This window comes from Muntiacus reevesi, chromosome 3, assembly GCF_963930625.1.
Source record: "Muntiacus reevesi chromosome 3, mMunRee1.1, whole genome shotgun sequence".
NCBI classification, from domain to species: Eukaryota; Metazoa; Chordata; class Mammalia; order Artiodactyla; family Cervidae; genus Muntiacus; species Muntiacus reevesi.
The window spans coordinates 233,643,245-233,666,639 of record NC_089251.1 but is presented as its reverse complement, the minus strand read 5'-3'; the positions used below and the strand labels follow the sequence as shown (position 1 = coordinate 233,666,639).

At 47.4% G+C, this 23,395-nt stretch overlaps 1 protein-coding gene across 9 annotated transcripts in view; it reads right to left on the bottom strand.

The window, feature by feature from the left end:
• TANC1 (tetratricopeptide repeat, ankyrin repeat and coiled-coil containing 1) overlaps positions 1-23,395 on the bottom strand; it is a 241,804-nt gene that overhangs the window by 29,904 nt on the left and 188,505 nt on the right. For all 9 annotated transcript variants that reach the window (XM_065931608.1, XM_065931606.1, XM_065931605.1 and 6 more), the window contains 7 exons: positions 21,643-21,874; positions 20,109-20,275; positions 17,811-18,418; positions 12,862-12,970; positions 11,492-11,614; positions 1,689-1,925; positions 357-542 (listed from right to left, as the gene is read on the bottom strand). In XM_065931608.1, coding sequence (XP_065787680.1) covers positions 357-542; positions 1,689-1,925; positions 11,492-11,614; positions 12,862-12,970; positions 17,811-18,418; positions 20,109-20,275; positions 21,643-21,874 — 1,662 coding nt within the window. The remainder of the gene's footprint in view (positions 1-356; positions 543-1,688; positions 1,926-11,491; positions 11,615-12,861; positions 12,971-17,810; positions 18,419-20,108; positions 20,276-21,642; positions 21,875-23,395) is intronic.

Here is a 23,395-nt window from a genome sequence, read left to right as displayed (position 1 = left end):
CACAAGGACAGAAAGATGAGTCAAAGTGGGAAAAGGAGAGGAGAGCAGGACTAGAGGGTGAAAACAGAACAAGGAAGGAAGACAGGAAGAAAGGAGGCAGAGCAGAGAGTATGCAGCCTGCAGGGGCCCCGGGCGGGAGCTCCCCAGCCCCCCCGCCCGCTTCCACTCACAGGAGGGGTGTGATAACAACAGGACGTCTTTACACGTGGTGAAACCAACTGCCCCTTTTGGAAACGCTCATTTCCTTTCATTCCTTCAGTGCATCACAAGCCGGCAACTTGGAAGAAGGTGAGTGCGCAGTGCCCACCCACTGGGCTCCCGTTTTCCCAGAAGTGCCCTGGGGAGGCCGCACTCACCGCGCTGTGGCCCATGCTGGCGGCCGCCGTCAGCGCCTGCTGCAAGGCTTGGCTCTTCCTCAGCGCGCCTGGCTGGGGCAGGCCCGACGACCACTCGCAGGTCAGCAGGTAGCGGAGAACGTCGCTGTGGCCCCTCAGCGCACTGTGGACCAGCGCGCACTGGCCTTTCTTATCCAAGTGGTCCACCTGGGGGCGGGCAGGAGCCAGGGAAGGCACAGCTGAGCATCACTGTGTCACAGTGATGCTGTGGACAAACCCCAGCCCACCGCAGATGTACGGGGTTCCTGTCCCAGTGTTTCCCTCTGGAGAGTCTCTGTCTGAATTACTGCAATTGATGCACTGTTCCAGGCCTCGAGTTCCCTCTGTAAAACTAGTGATCACAAGGCATCCTCCTCGTTCCTTTTGTCTCTCTAGGAAGTGACCTGGAGCTTCAAGTTCTCTGGGGAGCAGGCATGAGGACAGACAAAACCTGTTCTTCCCAACCCTAGTCACTGGGTGAAGTATCCTTAATCTTAACCTTCTGTGGCAAGCTATGATTTGGGGGGCAGAACAGTTCTTTAGTCACTGAAACAGGAAAGCTAGCAAAAGGGAGGGATCTGGAAAGATCCCAGCTCTGTACAAGGAAGGGCAGGAAGGGACTCCAAGTGGCATTTTATTGGGGAAGGCAGGTGACCCAGGTCATGCCAACATGCCAAGTGTGGCCACAAAAGCAGGAAGGCTGGTCAGCCACGAAGGGGCAGTGACCGAGGGCTGCGTACCCGTACTGGTCCAAGAGGCAGCAGATAACACGTCATTCCCTAAGCCTGGGAATCATGGGCTGGGAGAGGACTTAGGGCCCAACCTCACTTGCAAATTCTGAAGATGCTCTGCACCTCAACCCAGAGGCTCTGCCTACATAAGCCACCTATATGATTCCACCCGCTCCTACAGAGCTCTCAGCTAGCCTCCGAAAACAGCCAAGCCATGGTCTGGAGGTGGAAATGGAGGGGTGGTATGAGCAGTAATGAACCTACTGGGAAGGTTTAACAGAAGCATTTCCCTTCTTTCATGGACTAAGGACAACCCATCCCAAATGCTGTATTTTCAAGGGAAAAAAGCAAAAAGACTCCCATAGTTACTATAAGTCTAACGTCTTTTGTTGAACTTCAAAAAGCCTAACTATAAAGAAGAAAAACAAATATCAGCGATTTATTTCTGCTGCTGTTCAAAAGTACATTCTCCCTTCCCCAATAAAGTGCCTTTGGCCCGGCCAAAGAGAATTCTACCAGCAGTGGGAGACACTTCCCACCTTTGTGGCCCCTTCACCCCTCTGCGGGGAAGGCTGTCGCTTACCCTCGCCCCCTTCTTGGTGAGGAGACACACAAGCTTCATGTGGCCTGCAGCAGCTGCGTAGCAGAGGGCAGTCATGCCGTTCTCCGACATGCCATCCAGGCAGGCGCCGAATTCCAGAAGCAGAGTGACCACTTCCTCGTGGCCAAGGTGAGACTGGACGCACAGGATCGGGGCGTTATTTAACACTTCGGTCCTGTAGTTCACGTTGGCCCCTCCTAAAATCAGGAGACGGCTCACCTGTTGGAGAATGTCCCCCAACAAGATTAATTTCTCATGAAGTTGGCGATCATAAAAATGTTTGTGGAGAAGGGTGGTATCCTTAGTCCAGTGGTTCTCAAACATGAGCGTGCACCGGTATGACCTACACATGCACTAAAGATGCACATCCTCGCTGGTGAGAATGCAAAATGGCACAGCTGCCTCGGGAAACAGTGTAGAGGTTTCTCAGGATCCAGCAATCCCACTGTGGGTACACGTCCAGAGGAAATGAGATCAGAGTCTCAATGAGATACCCACACTGCCGTGTTATGGAAGCACTATTCACAATAGCTAAGAGTTGCAGGCAAACTAAAAGGTCAACAGATGAATGGACAAACAAAAGTGGTATGTACATACATTGGAATAGCACTCAGCTTTCAAAAGGAAGGAAATCCTGCCCATGTAACAACACAGATGAACCCTGAGAACACTGCTCACTCAATCATGTCTGACTCTCCGTGACTCCACGGACTATAGCCCCACAGGCTCCTCTGTCCGTGGAATTTTCCAGGCGAGAATATTGGAGTGGGTTGCCATCTCCTGCTCCAGGGGATCTTCCAGACCCAGAGATCAAACCTGCATCTCCTGCATTGGCAGGCAGATGCTTTACCACTGAGCCACCAGGGAAGCTGTTGAGAACATTAGGTCAAAAGAAATAAGCCAACCTTAAAGAGACAAATGCTATATGACTTCACTAATATAAGGGACATAGAATAGTCAAATTCACAAAAACAGAAAGTAGAATGGTGGCTTCCAGGGCCTGGGAGAAGGCGGGGGAAACAAGACCTGTTTAAAAGGTGTGGAGATTTAGTTTTATTGTGGAGTTTTATTACTGCACAATAATATGAATATATTTAACACTACTGATTTCTACCTTTAAAAATAGTTAAGATGATACATTTTATGATGTGGTTTTTTTTTTTTATCACAATGAAACAAAAATTTAGAAATGTCTATTCTCTGGACTCAAACCTCTGGATTCAGTAGGTCTGGCGGGGGTGGGAGTACAGTCTAAGAATATGACTGTTTACTGAATTCACCCCAGGTGATACAGATGCTGTTGGTCTGGGGATCACGTTTTGAAAACCACTGTCTGATCCAAATAAAAACAGAAAATTCATTTTGGGGGACAATGAAATAATCATCAGAGGATTGAATAATTAACAGTGAGATAATAAAGCCAAAAATAAGAGCATACTTTTTTTCTCTGCAAGGAATTGTACCTGCAAGAAAAAGCAGAACACTTAAAAATGCTCACATGCTTGGGACTGTCAGCAGCACAAAACTCCTAGAAAAGCATCTGCTTTTCTGACTAATTGCTACACATCTACCACCCACTGAACGCCTTGGATCCAGATATAAAAGGAAATTCGTTACCTATAGGTTTTAAACTAAAATCATTGAATACTTTATGTAAATCATAGCTATACTAATATTTTCTTCAAATCTCCAGGTCATTGGAAAAATGACACTCCATTAACACCTATTAAGATGCCCACTGCGTTTCTTCAAACAGTCCCCTTCAATCGTCTTGATTGCATCAATCACCCCCCGACAGACTCTAGCCACCTCTGGCTGCCCATTAGGAACGAAAACCACAGAGACTGCGTCTCTTATCTGACCAGAGACACACGGGATCATTAGAGGATACAGAAAGATGACAAGGAATATAAAATCTGAGGCATTTCAGTGACACGGTGCCCACAAGAGTAGCTAACAGAATATTTGCAAAGTGATAAATTATTACTCTGGTGGTGACACCACACTTCAGAACAGTGATACCATACAGACTGGTTAGAACCCAGAGTGTAAAACCTGCAGACTCACTGGCTGCCGCTGAAGCTTGAGCTCTGGGTGACCTAGCCCTTCAGCTGCTTCTCTGAGCTCCTCTACCAGCACTCTTCCCCTCACTTACCCACCACCACCCCCACTGCCCCGGAAAGGTGACCACACGGGGTCTAATGCTTGTCCTGCAACAAGGGCAGGCAGGTCCCACCTCCGGGACTTCCCCCCTCTCCCATATAGTTCCCTCTGCCAGGAATAAACACACTTTCCATGGATACGCATGACAGAGGATCACCTCCACTGTGACTGCTTCAACGCCAGGACACCAGGGAGAAGTCCCCCCACTCTCTACAGAATGCTCCCAGCCCTCCTCTATGCACACACCCCACATCATCCACACACCAACCCTGAGCACCACCGTCTACTCGGCATGCTTCATTTCCCATTGGGCCTACGTCACAAGACACAGAAGTTCACAGATAAAGAGGTAAACAAAGCCCCTCTGAGTGAGGATGGCCCACAAGTCAGTTCCTTCCCACTACGAGGACCATCACTTATAATTAAGGAAGGACCTCTTAAAGTGGGGGGTTCAGTTCAGTTCAGTCGCTCAGTCGTGTCCGACTCTTTGAGACCCCATGAATCGCAGCATGCCAGGCCTCCCTGTCCATCACAAACTCCCGGAGTTTACTCAAACTCATGCCCATCGAGTCAGTGATGCCATCCAGCCATCTCATCCTCTGTCGTCCCCTTCTCCTCTTGCCCCCACTCCCTCCCAGCATCAGGGTCTTTTCCAACGAGTCAACTCTTCGCATGAGGTGGCCAAAGTACTGGAGTTTCAGCTTCAGCATCAGTCCTTCCAATGAACACCCAGGACTGATCTCCTTCAGGATGGACTAGTTGGATCTCCTTGCAGTCCAAGGGACTCTCAAGAGTCTTCTCCAACACCACAGTTCAAAAGCATCAATTTTTTGGCACTCAGCTTTCTTCACAGTCCAACTCTCATATCCATGCATGACCTCTGGAAAAACCATAGCCTTGACCAGATGGACCTTTGTTGGCAAAGTAATGTCTCTGGTTTTTAATATGCTATCTAGGTTGGTCATAACTTTCCTTCTAAGGAGTAAGCGTGTTTTAGTTTCATGGCTGCAGTCACCATCTGCAGTGATTTTGGAGCTGAAAAAAATAAAGTCTGACACTGTTTCCACTGTCTCCCCATCTAGTTTTCATGAGGTGATGGGACCAGATGCCATGATCTTAGTTTTCTAAAGTGGGGGGAGGGGGAGATAAATTAGGAATCTGGGGTTAGCAGATATAGTTACTATATATAAAACAGATCAACAACAGGACCTGTACTGCACAGGGAACTACACTCGATATTTTGTAACAACCTGTAAGGGAGAAGAATCTAAAAAAAAGAGTGTGTGTGTGTGTGTGTATATGTGTGTGTGTAAACTGAACCACTCTCCTGTGCATCTGAAACTAACACAACAGTATAAATCAACAATACTTCAAAAAAATAAAAACAAAAAGGAAGCACACTTGTGCCCAAGTGACGAGACCCACCTCATCCTTCACAGAGTCACAGGGAGACCATCTTCCAACCTCACCAGGTCAAGACCAACCTAGCTCCCAGCTGCCAACCAGCACATGTGGACGCAAGGGCAGAAAGTCAGAGAGGAGAAATCAGGAGAGGTGTCCCTGTTCCCACAGTGACACGGGACACAACCTCGGGCAAACCCATCCCCACCAAGCTTGCTCTACAGCCCTAAATCGGTTTCCTCCTCAAAACAGCACCAGACTCAAGCAAGACTTTAAAACATTTCAAAAGGGTGAGTGCCCAACAAAAGTCAGGGTTTCTGAGAAAATGACTTCCCTCTGAGTAACCGCCAACAGTGTGGCAGCAACAGGACAATGCTGCTGGCACAGCAGGGGTTTATCGAGGCCCAAGGAATGAGTTCTTAGGCGAGAGGAATACAGAGCAGAACCACAACAGCTTTTCAAAATTTTCAAAACACACACACCAGGAACTTCCCTGGTGGTCTAATGGTTAAGAATCTGTCTTCCAATGCAGGGGGCTGAGTTCGATCTCTGGTCGGAAAACCAAGATCCTGCAAGCTGGGCGGGGGGCGGGGGGGACTTAAGCCCACCTGCAACTACTGAGCCCGGGCATCACAGCTAGAGAGAAGCCTGAACACCATAAGGAAGAGCCACACGCCACCGCAACTAAGGTCTGATGCAGCCAAAATAAACAAACAAGTAAACATTAAAAAAGACTAAAGAGGGGGCATCATTTACCAACATTACAGAAATAAAGAAGATTTTAAAAAAACACACACTTAATATCACTGATGGGCACACTGGACTCTGGTCACCAAAGGACAGGCAGAAACTGCTTGCAAATTCCCAGGGTGACTTTGATCGCCAGTTACCCACTCTCTCCCCTCCCCCATTAATCCCATCCCCTCTTGAGATTCATGAGCCTAAAAGAAAAAGATGATGGATTAAACAGTCTGAGTTCTCAATCAGCATCTTAACTAACTTGCTGTGTGATTTTCAGAAAATTACTCAACCTCTCTGTAATTCAGGTGCTGTCTTAAGGAAATAACAGTACACCACCCCATTCTACTGTACAGAAACTTTCTTCTAAGAACGTTGGAAGGTGTTGCTTCAGTAATGCCTTGCATAATACTATATAAGAAAAGCCTTATGGAAGGTCTGTGCACAGAAGCAGAACTTTCCTAAAGGCATTTGTTACCAATTCTCTATTTGCTTCTTGGGAAAAAACATTTCCTTTGTTGGTGTGATGCTGTGGGTATTTTTACCACTTACCCCCCCTAAGCAGTCTGTGATCGTCTCCAAACCCACGCTTCTTAACCCTGCTGCTTGGTGAAACCACCAGGGAGCTTGCAAGTTTCCAAAGCACCAGCCCCACCCTTGGAGATTCTAACTAGGCTGGGGCCCAGGGCTCCCAGCTGGTTCCCGCTGGCAGCCACGGCTGTAAACACACCAGGTGAGGAGCGCACCTGTGGAGGGAGCGTGGGCTTGCTCTCTGCCAGGCGCTCTTCCCGCTGTGGGATCTGGGCACCTATCACTACCCTCACCCGAAAGATGGAAATAAAGACAGTCTCACTTCCTTGGGTTGTTGTGAAGATTAAAAATGAACATGCCACACACACCAAGCACTTAGCACAGCCCTGAGATTCCTGTAAGTGCTAAATAAATATGACTTGCTATTGCTATAATCACCTTTGAAGGGGGAAAAGAAAGTTAAAGTGTTAGTCTCTTAGTGTCCGACTCTGAGACCCTGGGGACTGTAGCCCTCCAGGCTCCTCCGTCCCTGGGATTCTCCAGGCAAGAATACTGTAGTGGGTTGCCATTTCCTGCTCCAGGGGATCTTCCCAACCCAGGGATCGAACCCAGGGTTCCTGTACTGTAGGCAGATTCTTTACCATCTGAGCAACCAGAGAAGGTTAGTGGATCTTTTTTTTTTTTCTCATTTATTTTTATTAGTTGGAGGCTAATTACTTTACAATATTGTAGTGGTTTTTGCCATACATTGACATGAATCAGCCATGGATGTACATGTGTTCCCCATCCCGATCCCCCCTTCCACCTCCCTCCCCATCCCATCCCTCTGGGTCTTCCAAGAGACAAGGGCCCCAGTCTCTGACCCTCAGAAGGCACAGGAGGGCACTCTGCCCCAGAAACCAGGTGACCCAGAGGGCTTGCCCCACTGCCCCCACCACGCCAGGGCTGCTCATCTGCATAGGGCAGCAAGGAGACCTCCCGCTTATTTGAGGGCAGGTGTGGACCCGTCACAGCCTGTGGGCAGCTCCCCTTCACTTCCACCACCAGGCACATTCACAAGTTCTCAAGTGTTTACAGGAGAATCTCAGTGTCCAGAAAGAAGGCGAAAGATGACTAAAACTCACTCACTTGACCATATAATAAATGCCAAGTCTTCTCCCAAGAGCTTCAACATCTCAGTGAGGTGTCCCTTCACTCTACAATGCAGGTTTTTTAGTGACCGTCACTTCACAGGTGAGAAAACTGAGGCTCAGAGCAGGTAAGGCAGAGATTAGCCCCGGGCACAACACTACTATCATTATCACAGTCCAGCAGCTGAAGCAGCAGCTCTGGCTAAGATTACTCAGCATTTGGGGAAGGGGAAAAAGGGTTCTTCCTGTATAATTTTTCCCAACTACATGGAAATCTTCTGGTCACCACCACCATGAAGCTCTTCCTTTAATGACTGGAAATGGTGATATTACCTATACACACCTCTGGATTGGATGAATGCAAGAAAATGAAAAAGGGGGTAGGGGAGTAGGTAAAATGATGTGATCATGAGGAACAGAAGAGGTACTGCCCAGCATGTAGTAAAGTGGGAGGCTCACTTTTCCCATCAGAGGCTTTCTTCAGTACAACCGGTGTAAATGCGTGCTTCCTAATAAATATGCAGAACACAACTGAATCCTTTCAGCCAGGGAAGTTAGGCCAAGGTCCACACCTAACTCCTATCTCCTCCCCTCCCCGCCTCCAGCTGCGAGAAGAATCACAATCTTAATTCCCTGGAGCTCACAGCCTTAGGAAGCCTGTGGCTGGCAGGCAGTCCAATGGGATTATGTGAGCAAAACAACCAACTGGACTGAAGCCTGGGGGCCCTGGTGGCCAGGACCCCAGAGGGCCAGCCAGAGCCCAGGCTGGCATGAACCTGGCTTGGCTATGGTAGATCACATTGTTAGAAATCGCGGGCATGCCACCAAAATTAAAATTCAACTACCAAGTAATTACTCCAAAGCAAGTAGCTTTAATTTACCAAAGTGGCAAACTGCAATTATTGCTCAAAATGACATCCTTTCCTGTATGACAACATTTAATACTCTCTAAAAAAAATTCCTTAATTGCATGCATAATTTTAAATTACTGTAATTTGTTCAAGATTCTGTGAAAAATCACTCCCCCCCCTTTTTTTGAAAGACAAAAGAAACAAAAGGATAATAAAAAGTCTTAAAATTCTGTGACTAAGTTATACAGTTTGGGGGGATAATGTTAGGTGTAGGCGACACTGGAATTCTATAAAACAAAGTAAAGATGAATAATTTTAAAATTGCAAATATGTTAAAGAGAAAAGTTTATAATCCCGGGCGGGTCAAGCTCATTACACTATTACACTGTACCTTTTAATTTATTGTTTTAAAAACTCATATTCAACAGAGTATGACATTTCCCATTTACTTTTCTCCACATTAAAATAACTTTTGTGCCCGTAATTCATTAAAACAGTGGAAACAGATACTTCCATTTTAATTTTTCTTTCTTTGTTCCTTGCCATCATTACAGAATTTTATTAATTATGGAGAAGCCAAAAGATATACTTTCAGCTGAAATGAGAGATGAAACTATTACAGTAAACTCAATTCCAGTTTCTATAACAAGTAAAACAAAAACTCCAAACACAATTTCTTCATCACGTGAAATACGTCCCTGGCACGTTCTCTTCTTCCAGAGTAACTCTATCTAGGAAGGAAGTGCTCCTTGTGACCAGAAGCAGCAGCTTAGAGCTAGTGCTCCTTAATGACAAAAGCGGCTTCCCTGTCTTCACCCCATGAAATTGCACGTGGCTTCAGTCAGGACGCAGCCCTCAAGCCTACCCCTCTGCAGCGCGCAGGGTGGACACAGGGGTTCCTGGGAGCGGTTCTCCAAGGCTGCTCTGCTTCCAGGCGCCCTGTCCAGGGGTGAGCCCAGCCGAAATCCAACGAGCCTTCTGCCTCTCGAGACTGGAACCCTAACAGCACTGAGTCCACCTGGACTTTTGTATTTGCAAAGACCTTGTCTGAATCCACCAGCGGGGTGGTGGCCTTTCTCTAACCAACACCCAAGCTCTACTGGGTGGGAGGGCTGTGGGCGAGCCGCCCCAGGGTCAGAGTCCTGCTGGGTCCTTTCTGACACCCAGGTTCCTCTGTCAGCACTGTTACACTCTCCACTTCTAAAAACCAGCAAGGGGGGATGTAATGTACCCCACAGGACCAAAACCAGCAAGGGGGGATGTAATGTACCCCGCGGGACCAAAGCCAATAATAATTCAGTATATTTCAAAGTTTCTAAGACAGTAGATCTTAAGTTTTCACTGTAAGAAAAAATTTATAACCATATGTGGTGATATTTGTTCAACAAGACCTTTTGTGCTATAAAAACAAGTATCACATCATTAGGTTGTTCATCTAAAATCTATGTCAACTATACTTCCATTGAAAAAGAGAAAAAAAATAAGGAAATACAGCCTGCTCTCTGTATTAGTAGGTTCTGTATCTGTGAATTCAACCAACCACAGATTAAAAGTATTTGAAAATAAAACTTTCCATAAAGTTCCAAAAAGCAAAACTTGAATTTGCTGTGTGCAACTCTTTACATAGTCTTTGTCTTATATTAGATATTAGAAGCACTCTAAATGATCTAAAGTATATGGGAGGATATGCGTAGGTTATATTCAAATACTGTGCCCTTATACATGGGACTGGAGCATCCTTGGATTTAGGTATCTGTGGAAGGACCTGGAATGAGTCCAAGGGACCACTATATACCAGGAAAGCAGGGAAGGGAGAAGAGGGGGCAGCGCTCTGCAAGGCCTCGATCCCCAGACACATGTCCAAGGTGCAGGTGTTGAGGGTGGGACATGTTGACAGTGGGACATGTTGACAGAGGTACAGAGGCTCCCCCGGGGCTGGAGAGCGTGTGGGGACAAGACTCTTCCATGGCACCATCTCTGGGCATGTGGGTTTCATGAACCAAAGTGAGGAGAAGAAAAAGATTCTTGGAAACTTCTAGGGCTTCACTTGACCACCTGGTAACAATGTTAGGCCATCCTGGGTTACTAACAAGAGAACAGGTCTGACTTCTCATGGAGATGACTGGAGGGGAGAACCTGGCTATCTGGGAAATGACGTCAGTGCTTTTGAAGGCAGCCAACACATCAGGGCCTGGGGCTGAAAGACCTGGAGTCTAGCAGCTACATCAAGCAGGTAAGAAATCTAAATGTGAAGACAATTACGATCTCATCTTACTTTGCACTGGGGAAGACAGTAATAAATAGCTATAAAGTTAAGTCAGTGGTTTCCACACTCCATGGGTGTTAACCCCTCTTTGCTGCCTTAAGCAGATACTTGGCCTCTGTGTGCTTCAGATTCCAAGACTGCATTAACGGAGGAGGGAAAAATCTACTCTGAAAAGCTCAGCAAAATACTGTGAAATTATAGCCACTGATAGGGAGTGAGGAAGCCCTTGGCTCAGCAGCAGGCAGACCCTGATACACTTTCCATGGTCATAAATACACGTGTGTACAAAACCTTTAGTAAAGTTTCCCTCTGTGTGACCATCCCTTTGTCACTCATCAGGGCTTAATTTCCTATGAACGATAAAGAGATAGTCCAGATTGGAAGGCAGGATGCCTTAAAAGTTCATTTTCCCTGGAAATCCCACTCTGACCTTTGGTTTCCTTTGTGAATTGTTTCCCTTATCTCACTCTCTCTGAAACAGTCACCATGGGCTCACACAGCAGCCCCTGACCACCCACATCTTGCCGCCTCAGTGAAAGTCAGACTTGTGGAAGAGAACCAGCAAAAGAGCAGTCACGTCTGTGTGACACCAGGAAAAGCGCATCTTTAGAAGCGTCCCAGCCTCCTCTGCCCACAACCCAGGGCAGGGGAGAGCAGGACAGTCAGGCGAGGGGGCTCTGGCTCCCTTGGCGGAGGGTGGCTCACCTTCACATTGGGAGTGTAGAGATTCCTGAGAGAGGCCAGGGCCGCAGACAGCCCCTCGGTGCTGTACCCGATCCACAGGGCCTGCAGGTGGCTTGAAGAGATTCCCGTCTTCTTGCTGAGGCCCTGGGAAAAAACAGCAGCAACAAATCAGCTTCAACATCTCCTCTCCCACATGCAGCATGGGTCTGAAGTGGGTGAAGGTCCCCGCTGAACACGAGGCAAAGGCTGTGTGCTCAGGAAAGACTTGAACCTGTAAGCATTCCCCTCCTAAAACCAAGGGTCAAAGAACCAGCCTGCCTTTGCTACATTAACTGTCCGCCTGGCGGAAAGGATGGCAGTTGAGGGAAAAGTTTCTCTGTGTAGAGGTTCTCTAATCAATTAAAGGAAGAATAAATGTTAGAATATCACCATTTATAGTCCCTAACGAAAGAAGAGACCAGTCATGGCTGATGGCCTCCCGCCAAGCACACTGTGTCCTGACCCCAGAAACCTCATACAGACTTTACAGAGCATTTTAACTCTAACGGGCAGACCTCGAAGATATTGCAGGTTTGGTTTCAGACCACAGCGACCATGTGAGTCATGCAATTTTTCTGGTTTCCTGGTGCGCTTGAAAGCTTTATGTTTACACTATACTGTAGTCTACTCCGTGTGCAATAGCACTGTCTAAAAAATGTATTAATACATACCTTAATTTAAAAATATTTTATTACTAAAAAGTGTCAACCATCATCTGAGACTTCAGTAAGTTGTACTAGTAACATCAGAGATTGCTGATCACAGAACACCGTAAGAAGTAACAATGAAGAAGTCTGAAATATTGCAAGAATTTTCCAAAATATGACACAGACATGAAGTAATAAGCAAATGCTACTGGAAAAATGATGCCAAAAGTCTAGTTCAATGCAGGGGTGGCACAAACCTTCAATTTGTAAGAAAAAATACAATTATTTGCAAAGCACAATAAAGTGAAAGTGCAGTATACCAAGGTTTACCTGTATAAAGTAATTATGATACGCAGGGGGGGTGGTAAGGGAGGAATCAAACCTGAACCTGATTAAACTGCTCAAAATAACTACCCAAGAATAAAAAATCCAGAGGAAAAAGGAACAAGTTAAACTAGGCCACAAGAAACAAGGACACAATCAGAGAATCCAGGTGGCAGGAAACTACAGAGGTCACACAGCTTCTTCTACAACTATTTAACAAGGAAACAAAGGGGAATGAATGAAGTAGAAACTTTTAAGAGATTTAGAGGTGGAAAAATGAGAACAATGGTTACTTTTAGGCATGGGCTGACCAAGTTGTCTCCAGAACCAAAACCTCAATGTGGTACCAAGGAAACCCTCCCTCCAGCGTGTGGGGCTCACCTTGAAAATGTGTGCCTTCAGGATGTGATGGCCAAGCTCCATGGTCTGCTGGCGGTTCAGCTTGCCCTCCTGTCGCGAGAACATGAACGCCAGCAGAGCGTGCCCATTCCTAGGACGAGAAACACAAAGGCTGGTAACCAAAGACCCCCGTGCCCCTCCCTGCAGGCCCTTGGGGTGAACACCACCAAACGACCCCTGAACTCTCCTCCTGGGGTCTCAGCATCACCGTATGAGATGGGTGGAAAGCTGCTTCTTCACAGAGGATGCCAATGCTGTTTACTCCTGAAGTCATTTTCTCGGGACTCCCCTATCTCTGTGGAGTGACTCAGAGAGAAGCTCCATGACAGGGCAAGTGGTTGCCTGTGGAACCACCCACTCTGTGTTCATCGGCCATCACTCTCTCGTAGTTTAAGTCTTTCACAAAAACACAAACTCCATGAGACTAAGGGTCTTGTCTAAGTCACGGCTATGGTCACAATACCTAGCCAATGCCCAGGACTCAGTAAGAACCCAAATATGCATTTCTTGGATGGATGGACAGATGAAGGACAGATATGTGCAAATGGACAGATGGAGCAGAACCATACTGAACCTGACCCTACGCCTCCTGTCAGTACAATCACCACTGAGGGTAGACCTGGGCCAAAGGACAAGCCCTTACTATGGGAGGGAAAGAAAAACCAGGCTGCACGCAGAAATAGCTCAAGATCAGCAAACAACTAGCATTTTAGGCTCGAAAGGAACACAGCTCCTTGTGGGGTAAGAAAGCTAAGCTGTATGAGTGTGTTTGCTATGTCTGGGCACAGGATGGACATTCTACTGACACCACCAATTAATCCCCCTACTAGCCCTCTCATGAAGGCGCCACCATACCCATTTTCCCCTCCATGTCTGTAGAACTTATTCTGTCTCCCATGGACCCCATGCCTTCACCTACGCCAGTCTGTTTGGAAAACATGCTAAGGGCGGCTTATTCCAACAGCAGCAACTGCTGTGCAAGGTGAATCATTTTCATATCTATTAACCTGACACCTGTGAAGTTTTGTTCTGCTGAGAAAAAGCGGCTAGTTGTAGAGAAAAAGATAAACTGTGAAAAAGAAAAGCATTCTTCTAAATGTGTTTTCTAGTCATTGCTGATCTAGAGGATTAAAAGCATGCATCATTACATCATATTTATCTATCCAAATGCTTGCCTGTTTCTCAATTATCCATCATGTTACAGATGAGGAAATCGGGGCAGGTGGAAACCACAGACTGTTTTTCATCCTACAGGAGAAGATGTGACATTTAAGGCCACACTGCCACTAAGTCTCCCACTTAACGTCTTGTAAGGGTTTAGAGCACATCCCCTGTGCTCCCTTGCACACACTACCTCCCAGACCTCAAGCTTCAGTTCCCCTTCTCACATGAGAACCTCCCCTGCTCCCATGGAAACCACTCTACTCTTTCAGTGGTCCACGCCCTCCCTGGTCCATATGAATGGGCTAGTCCCACATGACTCTAATCAGGGCCAGTCTCCCACCCATGGGCTCAGCCACCCTCAGTCTCCCAGTCTGCTAACTTTGTGGCCATGCTAGCTGCGACCACCACAAAACCTGCTAAGTACTGTGGTTGGCTGGCCCTGGTGGGTGATGACCACCCCCCTTCAGTGGTTGGGCCAAAGGTGTCTCTGGGGCTCTCAGCTAAGCACATGGCTTCCCCCCTCTTTGAGGAAACAATTCACCACACAGTCACTGGGTACCCGAGCTCCTCTACACTGAATATACCTTTACATCCTTCCTTCCTGGTCCTAAGATCACATGCCTCCTTCTAAGTCAACCTACACTTACCGTCCATTTTCCAAAGCTTACACATATCCAGCTTTTTACCGCATGCCAGATGCAGAAAGAGTAACTAAGTTATTTTATTAACCTGTTTGACCCTGTGAATCATGAGGTATCACGATTCCAAACTGGTTTGCTTGGGGGAAACAGAGGCCGGTACAGGTAAATGATGTGCCCAAATAGGTGATAATGACTGAGGAGAGTGTGAGCACAGTCTACGTAATATTTGAGCCCCTGTGCTCTTCCTCAGCATAACTCGACTTATCCAGTCATTTGTGCATTAACATCCTCCTAGAACCAGCACCATGTTTGATACTGGGGATCTCATGGAGAACAACGTGAGGTCCTTGCCCTGAGGAGCTCTCAGCAACTGGACTGGAGACACTACACAAGACAAAATCAAGCTAGAATCGTGCTGTGAATGGATGCTGCAGAGGCAAAGAGGAGACTCGCTGACCCCACTCCCTCGAGTTTCCAATTTCTCCCTTCATGGAGTGTGTTTCCATGAACATGCTGTCTCAAGGATGCTTCCAACATCCCAATCCCTTGTGTTGTTTAAAACATAAACCAAAACTCTTCCCCCACCCTCAACCCCAAACCTCCCCACCCTTTTACTTTCCATGCCAGGATGCTGGCTCTCCTCTTTCACCCCTCACAACCCAAGGGATGGAATCTGCTGGAGATCTAGGACCCTCCTCCCGCAACGAAAAGCCAATGGCTTCCTCTGAATCCTCACCTTCCTTCACTTCTCAGCAGTGCCTACTTCCTTCACCTTCCCAGAAATCCTTCTCCTTGTCCCAGAAGTCCAACATTCCCTCTCCCCCAACTGCACTTCCTCATCATGTCCCACCATTGCCTCTCCATCAACGATGCCAGATCTTTAACTCCAACCTCTCTTCCAATTGGTAGACTCCACCTGCCTTGGAACCCCACCACCAACCCCATGAGTTCACACTGCTAAAATCCAAAGCAGCTCCTTCCTAGCAAAGCCAGCCCCGTGCCTCTGCCTTTCTGACCTGCTCTAAGAGCAATGCCATCACTAGTTTCTGAAGCTTAACACTTCAATGTCATCCATATACAGTACCTCCTTCTGCTCGACTCTGCCCACAGGCCAAGCCAGGCCCATTTACCTCATGTTAGCTAGGCTCCTCTCCACTTTACTATCTTCCTGTAAAATGGTCTGACTTGGCTAAATGTATTATAGAACATCTGTCACCTAGTTTTTAATGACTGGCTAAATAACCTGGGAGTTAGTTTATTGTCCCAAAGCACTTTCAAAAGACAATAAACTCTTACCCCAGTGTCACCTAAGAAAACACCCTATTTACAACATAAAAGAGCAGCTAGACCAAGAGTCAATGGTAAGTCAATATTCATGGAAGAAACATACGTTACCATATGTAAAATAGGTAACCAGTGGGAATTTACTGTGTGACACAGAAGGCTCTGGGACAACCTAGAGGGGTGGGGTGGGAGGTGGGAGGGAGGTGCAAGAGGGAAGGGACATATGTATACCTGGGGCTGATTCATGTTGATGTATGGCAGAAATAAACACAATATTGTAACGCAATTATCCTCCAGTTAAAAATCAATAAATTTAACAAAATATTCACGGGAGAAAGGGAGTATATGGCTCACAAGTGCTTATTCATTTCATTTCTGGGCCTTAGCATCGGATTAAACAGCCAGGGCAGCCCAAAGGAGACAGCTGAGAGGCTTGTCAGACCTCTTACACAGGGCCTGGAGCAATTCCGAATCAGAGAAGGCAGGAGCAATGATGCTGGACATGAACCCACCCTTATCTAAGAGCATTTGCGCTTCAAATTCCTCAGTCTCTCCCTGACTTACACCACACTGCAGGGTGGGCAGGCTTCCCACCTACCTCCTCCCCTGGACAGTGGGGAGAGCTGTGTCCTGGCTCAGCCTTGCTGCAAAGCCTCAGTGGACCTCTGACTCCTTGGATGCAGCTGCCCCACTGGAAATGAGGCACATAAACTCTGAACCCAATTCCTCCCAACCCCAAATCCCAACCTGCTATCCTTGAAGGACACAAGTACAAAATGAGGTGGCCAGAAGTGATGGCTGCATTCCCCTCTGGGGCCACAGATGCATCAGATCCCTGGGATGAGACGTCACAAACTCAAGAGGTGGCAGAATGGCATTGAGAGACAGTCTGCAGATTTCCACCCCCGTGAAGGAACGGAACTGTGAACAGGTTTGAGGGGAGCCAGCTGTTCCCTGCAGCTGGTCCCACACTCTCCCGCTCATGCCCCTGAGAGAGGGGACAGGGACCTAGAAGAGAATCACAAAGAAACACCGCCCAGGAACGCCCAGCTTCTCCTTCGTCCAGATATACTGAGGAGTCCTACAATACTAGCAATTAAAGGAGGGAAGTTTTCACATGAAACTCTACTCAATGTGATGTGGCAGCCTCAATGGGAGGGAGGTTTGGGGAGAATGGATACATGTATATATAAGGCTGGGTCCCTCCATTGTTCACCTGAAATGACCACAACAACTGTTAATTGGTTATGTGCTCAGTCATGTTTGACTCTTTATGACCCCATGGACTGTAGCCCACCAGGCTCCTCTGTCCACGGAATTCTCCAGGCAAGAATACTGGAGTGAGTTAATTCTCTTTTCCAGGGGATCTTCCCAACCCAGGGATTGAACCCATGTCTCCTGCATTGGCAGGCAGATTCTTTACCAACAGCGCACCTGGGAAGCTGGTTAACTGACTGCATCCCAATACAAAGTAAAAAGTTTAAAAAAAAAAAAAAAAAGGAAGGAAGTTTTTGTTTGAGGGTTTCCCTGGTGGTTCAGGTGGTAAAGAATCTGCCTGCAACTCAGGAGACCCAGGTTCAATCCCTGGGTCAGGAAGATCCCCTGGAGAAGGGATTGGCAACCCACTCCAATATTCTTGCCTGGAGAATCCCATGGACAGAGAAGCCTGGCAGGCTACAGTGCATATGGTCGCAAAGAGCTGGACAGGACTGAGCGACTTTCACTGTATCATTCATGCTGTGTTGTCTTTCTGCAAAAGACTGTGAATCGTGTTTGTGATCCCTTCGCCAGCCAGGCATCAGGCTTCCTGCACAAAGCTGCTGGGTAAGCGGCCCGTCATACCTGGGCTCACACAGGAAGGCTGTGTTCTCGCCATCTGCTCTCCACACGAGCCACTCCCTGAAGGATGGGTGACAGAACATGCGGGTTTTGTCTCGCCGCTTGATGAGGAAGCAGGAGAGGGCATCCATCCTCTGCTGGAAGTCCTCCCAGCCCTGCTCCCCTTGGATGTGGCCGGCGTTGATCGCCTGGAAGATCTGCTCATCCGTCATGGGGTGGAGGGACGCCAGGGCCACGTTTAGAATGGGAAGCGCTCTCTCGAAAGCAGACTGGGTCATGAACTTCATGTTGCACTGCAGCAGGTAAAGCTCAGACAGAGACACAGGCACCACCTTGTAGCTGGCACTCTTGATGACCAGGTGTCCCCTCTGGAAGAGGTCCAAGGTGAGCTTGAGGTACAGGTAGGAGCCGAGGCTGCGCAGAACCAGATGGCTGCTCACTTTGCCGATGAGGGCAGCATCGGCCTTGCCGTTCAGCGAGATGTTGCTGAGGATGTCCTGGCTGCTGTGCACCCTGTGCTGGACGTAGGCGTGCAGGTCGCTGTGGATGTCTTTATTGTCCGGAAAGTCATCCAAGGACAGCTTGACAAATGGCAGCTCGCTGACGATTTCCTGCAAAGGCAACAGGACCCACCGTGTCACTCCACGGAGATTTCTTTTTCATGTCAGCTGCACTTCAAACCAGATCCCCGAGTTTTCTTTCAAGGAGGATTTTCATGGATTACAGGGACTCATTGTTTTATCTTAAAACGTGTAATAGGATAAATTGAAGATAAAAAGCTTATGTGAAAGAAATGCCTGATGCGAGATCAAATCAGAAAAGGCTTTCCTGAGGCTCTTATCCAAGGATGCGGAGCCAAGTGAGATGGAAGAGCCTTGAGCTGGCAGTGACAACCTGGCTGCACCAGCAATGGGGCACGGAGACTCCCAGGTGACCTGATACCCATAATCTTTACACTGTGCAGCTGGTGATACAACAAGGACAGACACAAACCAACACTGTGCATCTAAGACCATGGCCAGACACTGAGATCAGAGGCATTCTTCAGTGTGCGTCAAGATACCCAACCAGGTCATCTGAAACTGCCCCCAGGCTGGGCCCCAGGGACTGCTGAAGTGAAGCTGTCGGACTTCCATATAGTCCACTATTTGTTGTTGTTAGTTTTTTTTTTTTGTAAACTTTTAAATTGAAGTGTGACATACAGAGGTGCACAAATCTTAACTGCCTGGAGTCATTCACTTTCTCAAAGTCAAATATACCTGTGGGACCAGCAGGTAAGCACCTGTGGGATGACACTTAACAGCCGAGGTGAATTTTGTCCTTTCTTTCTTTAAGCATCCCACTATCATTTCTGTAACATGTCCTCACTGAATGTGACAGCTGTAGGCGGCAGGCTGAGGACAATTACCCCACTGTATATGGATGCTAACTGAGCCTCTGAAAACTCAACACAGCTCGAATGCAGAACACAGGATTCCTGCTCCCGAGCTGCTGACTGCCAAACTCTGCTCACTGTGGAAAAGTGACTGAAAAGTGTATGAATCAAATGTCTATAAAAACAAACACCAAGTGCACATGAGGTCCAATTCTCCTTTTAAAGAGGAAAAGAAGAACCCAAATGCTATTTTAAAATAAATATCATCCTAAAAGGGAAAAAAATAAAAGTCCATGTCTCGCATCTTTACTAAAAATGGATAGGGGTAGATGGAAGGAGTCAATGGTGAAGATATAATTACCGAGTCCAAATGAGGGGACAGATGAGGAATAGAATTTTTAAAAAACACATACACTCTTCATTTTGCTGCAAGTGTTATCTCATGTTTAAGTTTTATGAAAAACTGAACCATTTTTCAGAATTGACCTTAAAAATCTTCCTCCTTTATTTCTCCCTTACCTCTTCATAAAAAAAAAAATTCACTGCAAACTCATACAAATAACTACCGGCAAGAATAACTTGAAACCCTAGTAGACTTATTGGCCAGGCACCTAAAACAGTTCTCCAAACTGAGTTGCGATGAACTGGGGTGAGACATTTCCATTTTGGAAGCACCACTATAGCTTAATGAAATTAGGGAACTTACCTGACACCTTGATAAATGTGCCTCGGGGGTAAAAAGGTTAGAGCTTTGCCTGTTTAGGGCTCTGTGCACTAATATTTCAAAGTTCTAATACAGTTTTCAATTCAGCAGCAAAATGATTTACAACAGTTTAAGTTGTTAATGTTAACCTAAAATTATAATTATAAAAATTGCAAAACTGGGGCATAGGGTCTTGGAAAGAGATTGAGAATTCTTTTTTTACCTGGAAATTTGCTCTTACAGTCACAATCAACTTCAACCAAGCAGGGAATTTAGAAATAATCTTGGTAATAAATGAAGAAAGCGTATCTCCATAATCAGGTTTATGAAACTCAGCTTCATTTAAGCCATCTATCAAAATAATGTATTCTTCTTCAGGAATTTTCTGCTCTAAAAGATAAAATGATTTTTCTTAAATTAAGAAATTACAACATTTCTATAAGATAGCACCACCCAGTGTATTTTAATGCACAATTTAAAGTGTTAGGGAAAACTAAAAAGGTTTACATATGGCAGAAGAAGTAGTTTTCACAGAAGCGTATTTTCTATTAAATCTGTAATGAAAACCAGAGTGCAGAGCCAAAAGAAGATCAATTCCCACCAAACAGTTTTCAGAAACATACTGCATCACACACATTAGCAGGATCTCACCCACGTGTATGATTACAGTTAGCTCTTCAAAAACTCCTGTCACTGGGGTGAGTGACAGCAAAGATAACCAGCACACACTGAGATGAAACCTGCAAAAGACTCTAGGTCCTGTCCCCCCACTCCGCCCCACAGAGCTCCCTTGATGGATTCCGGGAAGGCAAGAGGACCCTGGAAGGTCAGAGCATCCCACCAAAGGCACACAGGCAGTGGAAGCAAGAACTCTGCTACAGAGAAACCTCCAAGACTGAACCTGGCTTTCTATTCACTGGTGCCAGCTTCCTGCCCGGCGATGAGCAGCAGTGATGGCGTATCTGCTTCCCTTCCCTCTCCCTGGCACCAAATGGCAGAAGTGCTATGGAGGCAGGTAGACTAGCTCAAAAGGTAAGGAGCAAGGGGCAGGAAGGATGAATAGACAAAGGCCCAGAATATCACTAATGCCCCTACTGAGACGGTCAAGGGCAAAAAAACCCAAATGGCCACTTCAAGAAATGATTTTAGCTTCAACTGAACAGTGAAAGCGTGCCCGTCCAGTCATGTCCAACTCTCTGTGACCCTATGCACTGTAGCCCGCCAGGCTCCTCTGTCCATGGGATTTTCCAGGCAAGAGTACTTGAGTGGGTTGCCATTCCCTTCTCCAGGAGATCTTCCCAACCCAGGGATCGAACCCAGGTCTCCTGCATTGCAAGCAGATTTAGCATCTGAGCCACCAGAGAACAGAGGCCCCTGGAAAAACACGCTGGCAAGTTCCCCAAACAATCAACGTACTCCCAATGTACTCCCTCGCTACTGAGGAAAGCAAAATACGCAGGCAGCAGTTTCTAGGGAGGCAGTCATCTAAATAACCTCTGGTTACAAATTAGCTACTTTGGAAATGTTCAACTGGGGAGTCAATTCTTACTGGAGGCGTTCCACTCATAACAACACTATTTGGAGGGGGACAAGGTGGGGCCCTGGACAGAGGATTCTGAGGAAGGGGAGAAGACATGTCCCCCCCACATCCTCCCTGTGCCCACTTCGCTCCCTCCCCCAGGGTTGGGCAGACCCCCACCCCCATTCTGAGGACCATCCCGGGGAGCGGGAGGACACGGCCGGCCGCTGGGAGGTACCGTTTCTCAGGCTTGTGAGCGGCTCCAGCACGCCCCTCTTGAAGGCGGCCACCGGGTCCTGCACACAGGACCTGAGGCTGAGCATGCTCTGGAGCTGCGGCTCCCGAATCAGCAGGTCCCGGTAGGCGGCCAGCTGGTGGGAGCGGCAGAGCAGGGCCGCGACGCTGTGCACGAACTCGGGCACCAGGCACGTGTAGGTGTTGTCGGCCTGGCAGTAGTGGTAGGCCACGACCTGCGGGGAAGCAGAGCCGTCAGCATCGCCCCATCCTCTCCGCACGGCTCCTTCCACACTCTCTGATGGGATGCAGTCCTCCCATTCTCTAACAAGACACATTCCTTCTATTCCCCAGGACTGAGTCATCATTTAGCTTAATGGATTCAGCAATTCCTCCACTTTGGAAGGAATGTTAAAGCTTGCGGAACTTTAGGCAGACTTTAAGTTGTAGCCACAAATCTCTCTTGACTGCCCCTAAGATCGCCACAAGTTACTCCCTCTGTCTCAAATATAAATGAATAAAAGTTATTCAGGAAACGTAAATTCTACCCTGGCTTAAAACAATTTCGAACCATCTGGATATTCTTGATACCCACTAGTATCACAGTCACTACATGTCTATTTTCAAAAAGAGCAGCATCTCCTTGGGAAACTCATTTCTGGCATCCAAAAAGCAAACAAAATTGGTGGCAACGAAAGCCAGGCAGTCAAGTCACTGCTGCTTCCTCTTGCTGGCAAGAGGGCAAGGCAGCCTGGCTCAGGCCCTCAGCCTCCTCCCCACACTTCCAGCGACACCACGGAGAAGTTCAACAGCAGACACTACCCAAATCCTGCCGGTCATGTGAAGGCACATAGAAGGGAGGCTCCTGCCCAAGCACTGAGAGGATTCTTTTTGTTGGGATGGATTTGAAGTGGCAGCAGGCTATTCATTAGAGAGACCCCCAAGGAAAGTGCCAGATGTGGCTCTGTCTTGAGAGTGGGAGGCATACTGCAGACAAATGAAAAATATGCGACTTTCCCCATGAGAATGAATATAAATACAAGCTGGCAGTGGTGGTTGTTGTTTAGTCGCTAAGCCGTGTCTGACTCTCTTGCGACCCCATGGATGGTAGCCCACCACGCTCCTCTGTCCATGAGACTTCCCAGGCAAGAATACTGAAGTGGGTTGCCATTGCCTTTCTCCAGGGGACGTTTCTGACCCAGGGATCGAACCTGTGTCTCCTGCTTTGGCAGGAGGGTTCTTTACTACTGAGCCACCAGGGACACCCTAGGTACAAGGTAAGGAAGGTGAAAAACGTCAAAACACATTCATGTAACGTGCTCTGTTTTTCAGAGGGGTCTGTGTCACTGCTGTCCCACTCAGCCCTACAAGCCCTGCAGAAGCAGGACAAAAACCACTGGCTATGGATCAGAGCTGAGGGCAGCACACAGGTTAATGCCCCACCAGGGTGACAGACAGTCAATGGAAGATCTGGAGTCTGATTCCAGGTCTACAGACTCTTACAAAGCAGGTGGCAAGATAGGTGTGGCCAATTTGGAACCCACGTGACTTCTGTTTTTGATTACATCTATCATGGACACTGGAGAAGGAAATGGCAAGCCACTCTAGTATTCTTGCTTGGAGAATCCACAGACAGAGCAGCCTGGTGGGCTACAGTCCATGGGGTCGCAAAGAGTCGGACACGACTGAAGCGAATGAACACGCATCATGGACACTCAGAGGGAAGAGGACTGCTCTTCCCTTCTCAACTGGACAGA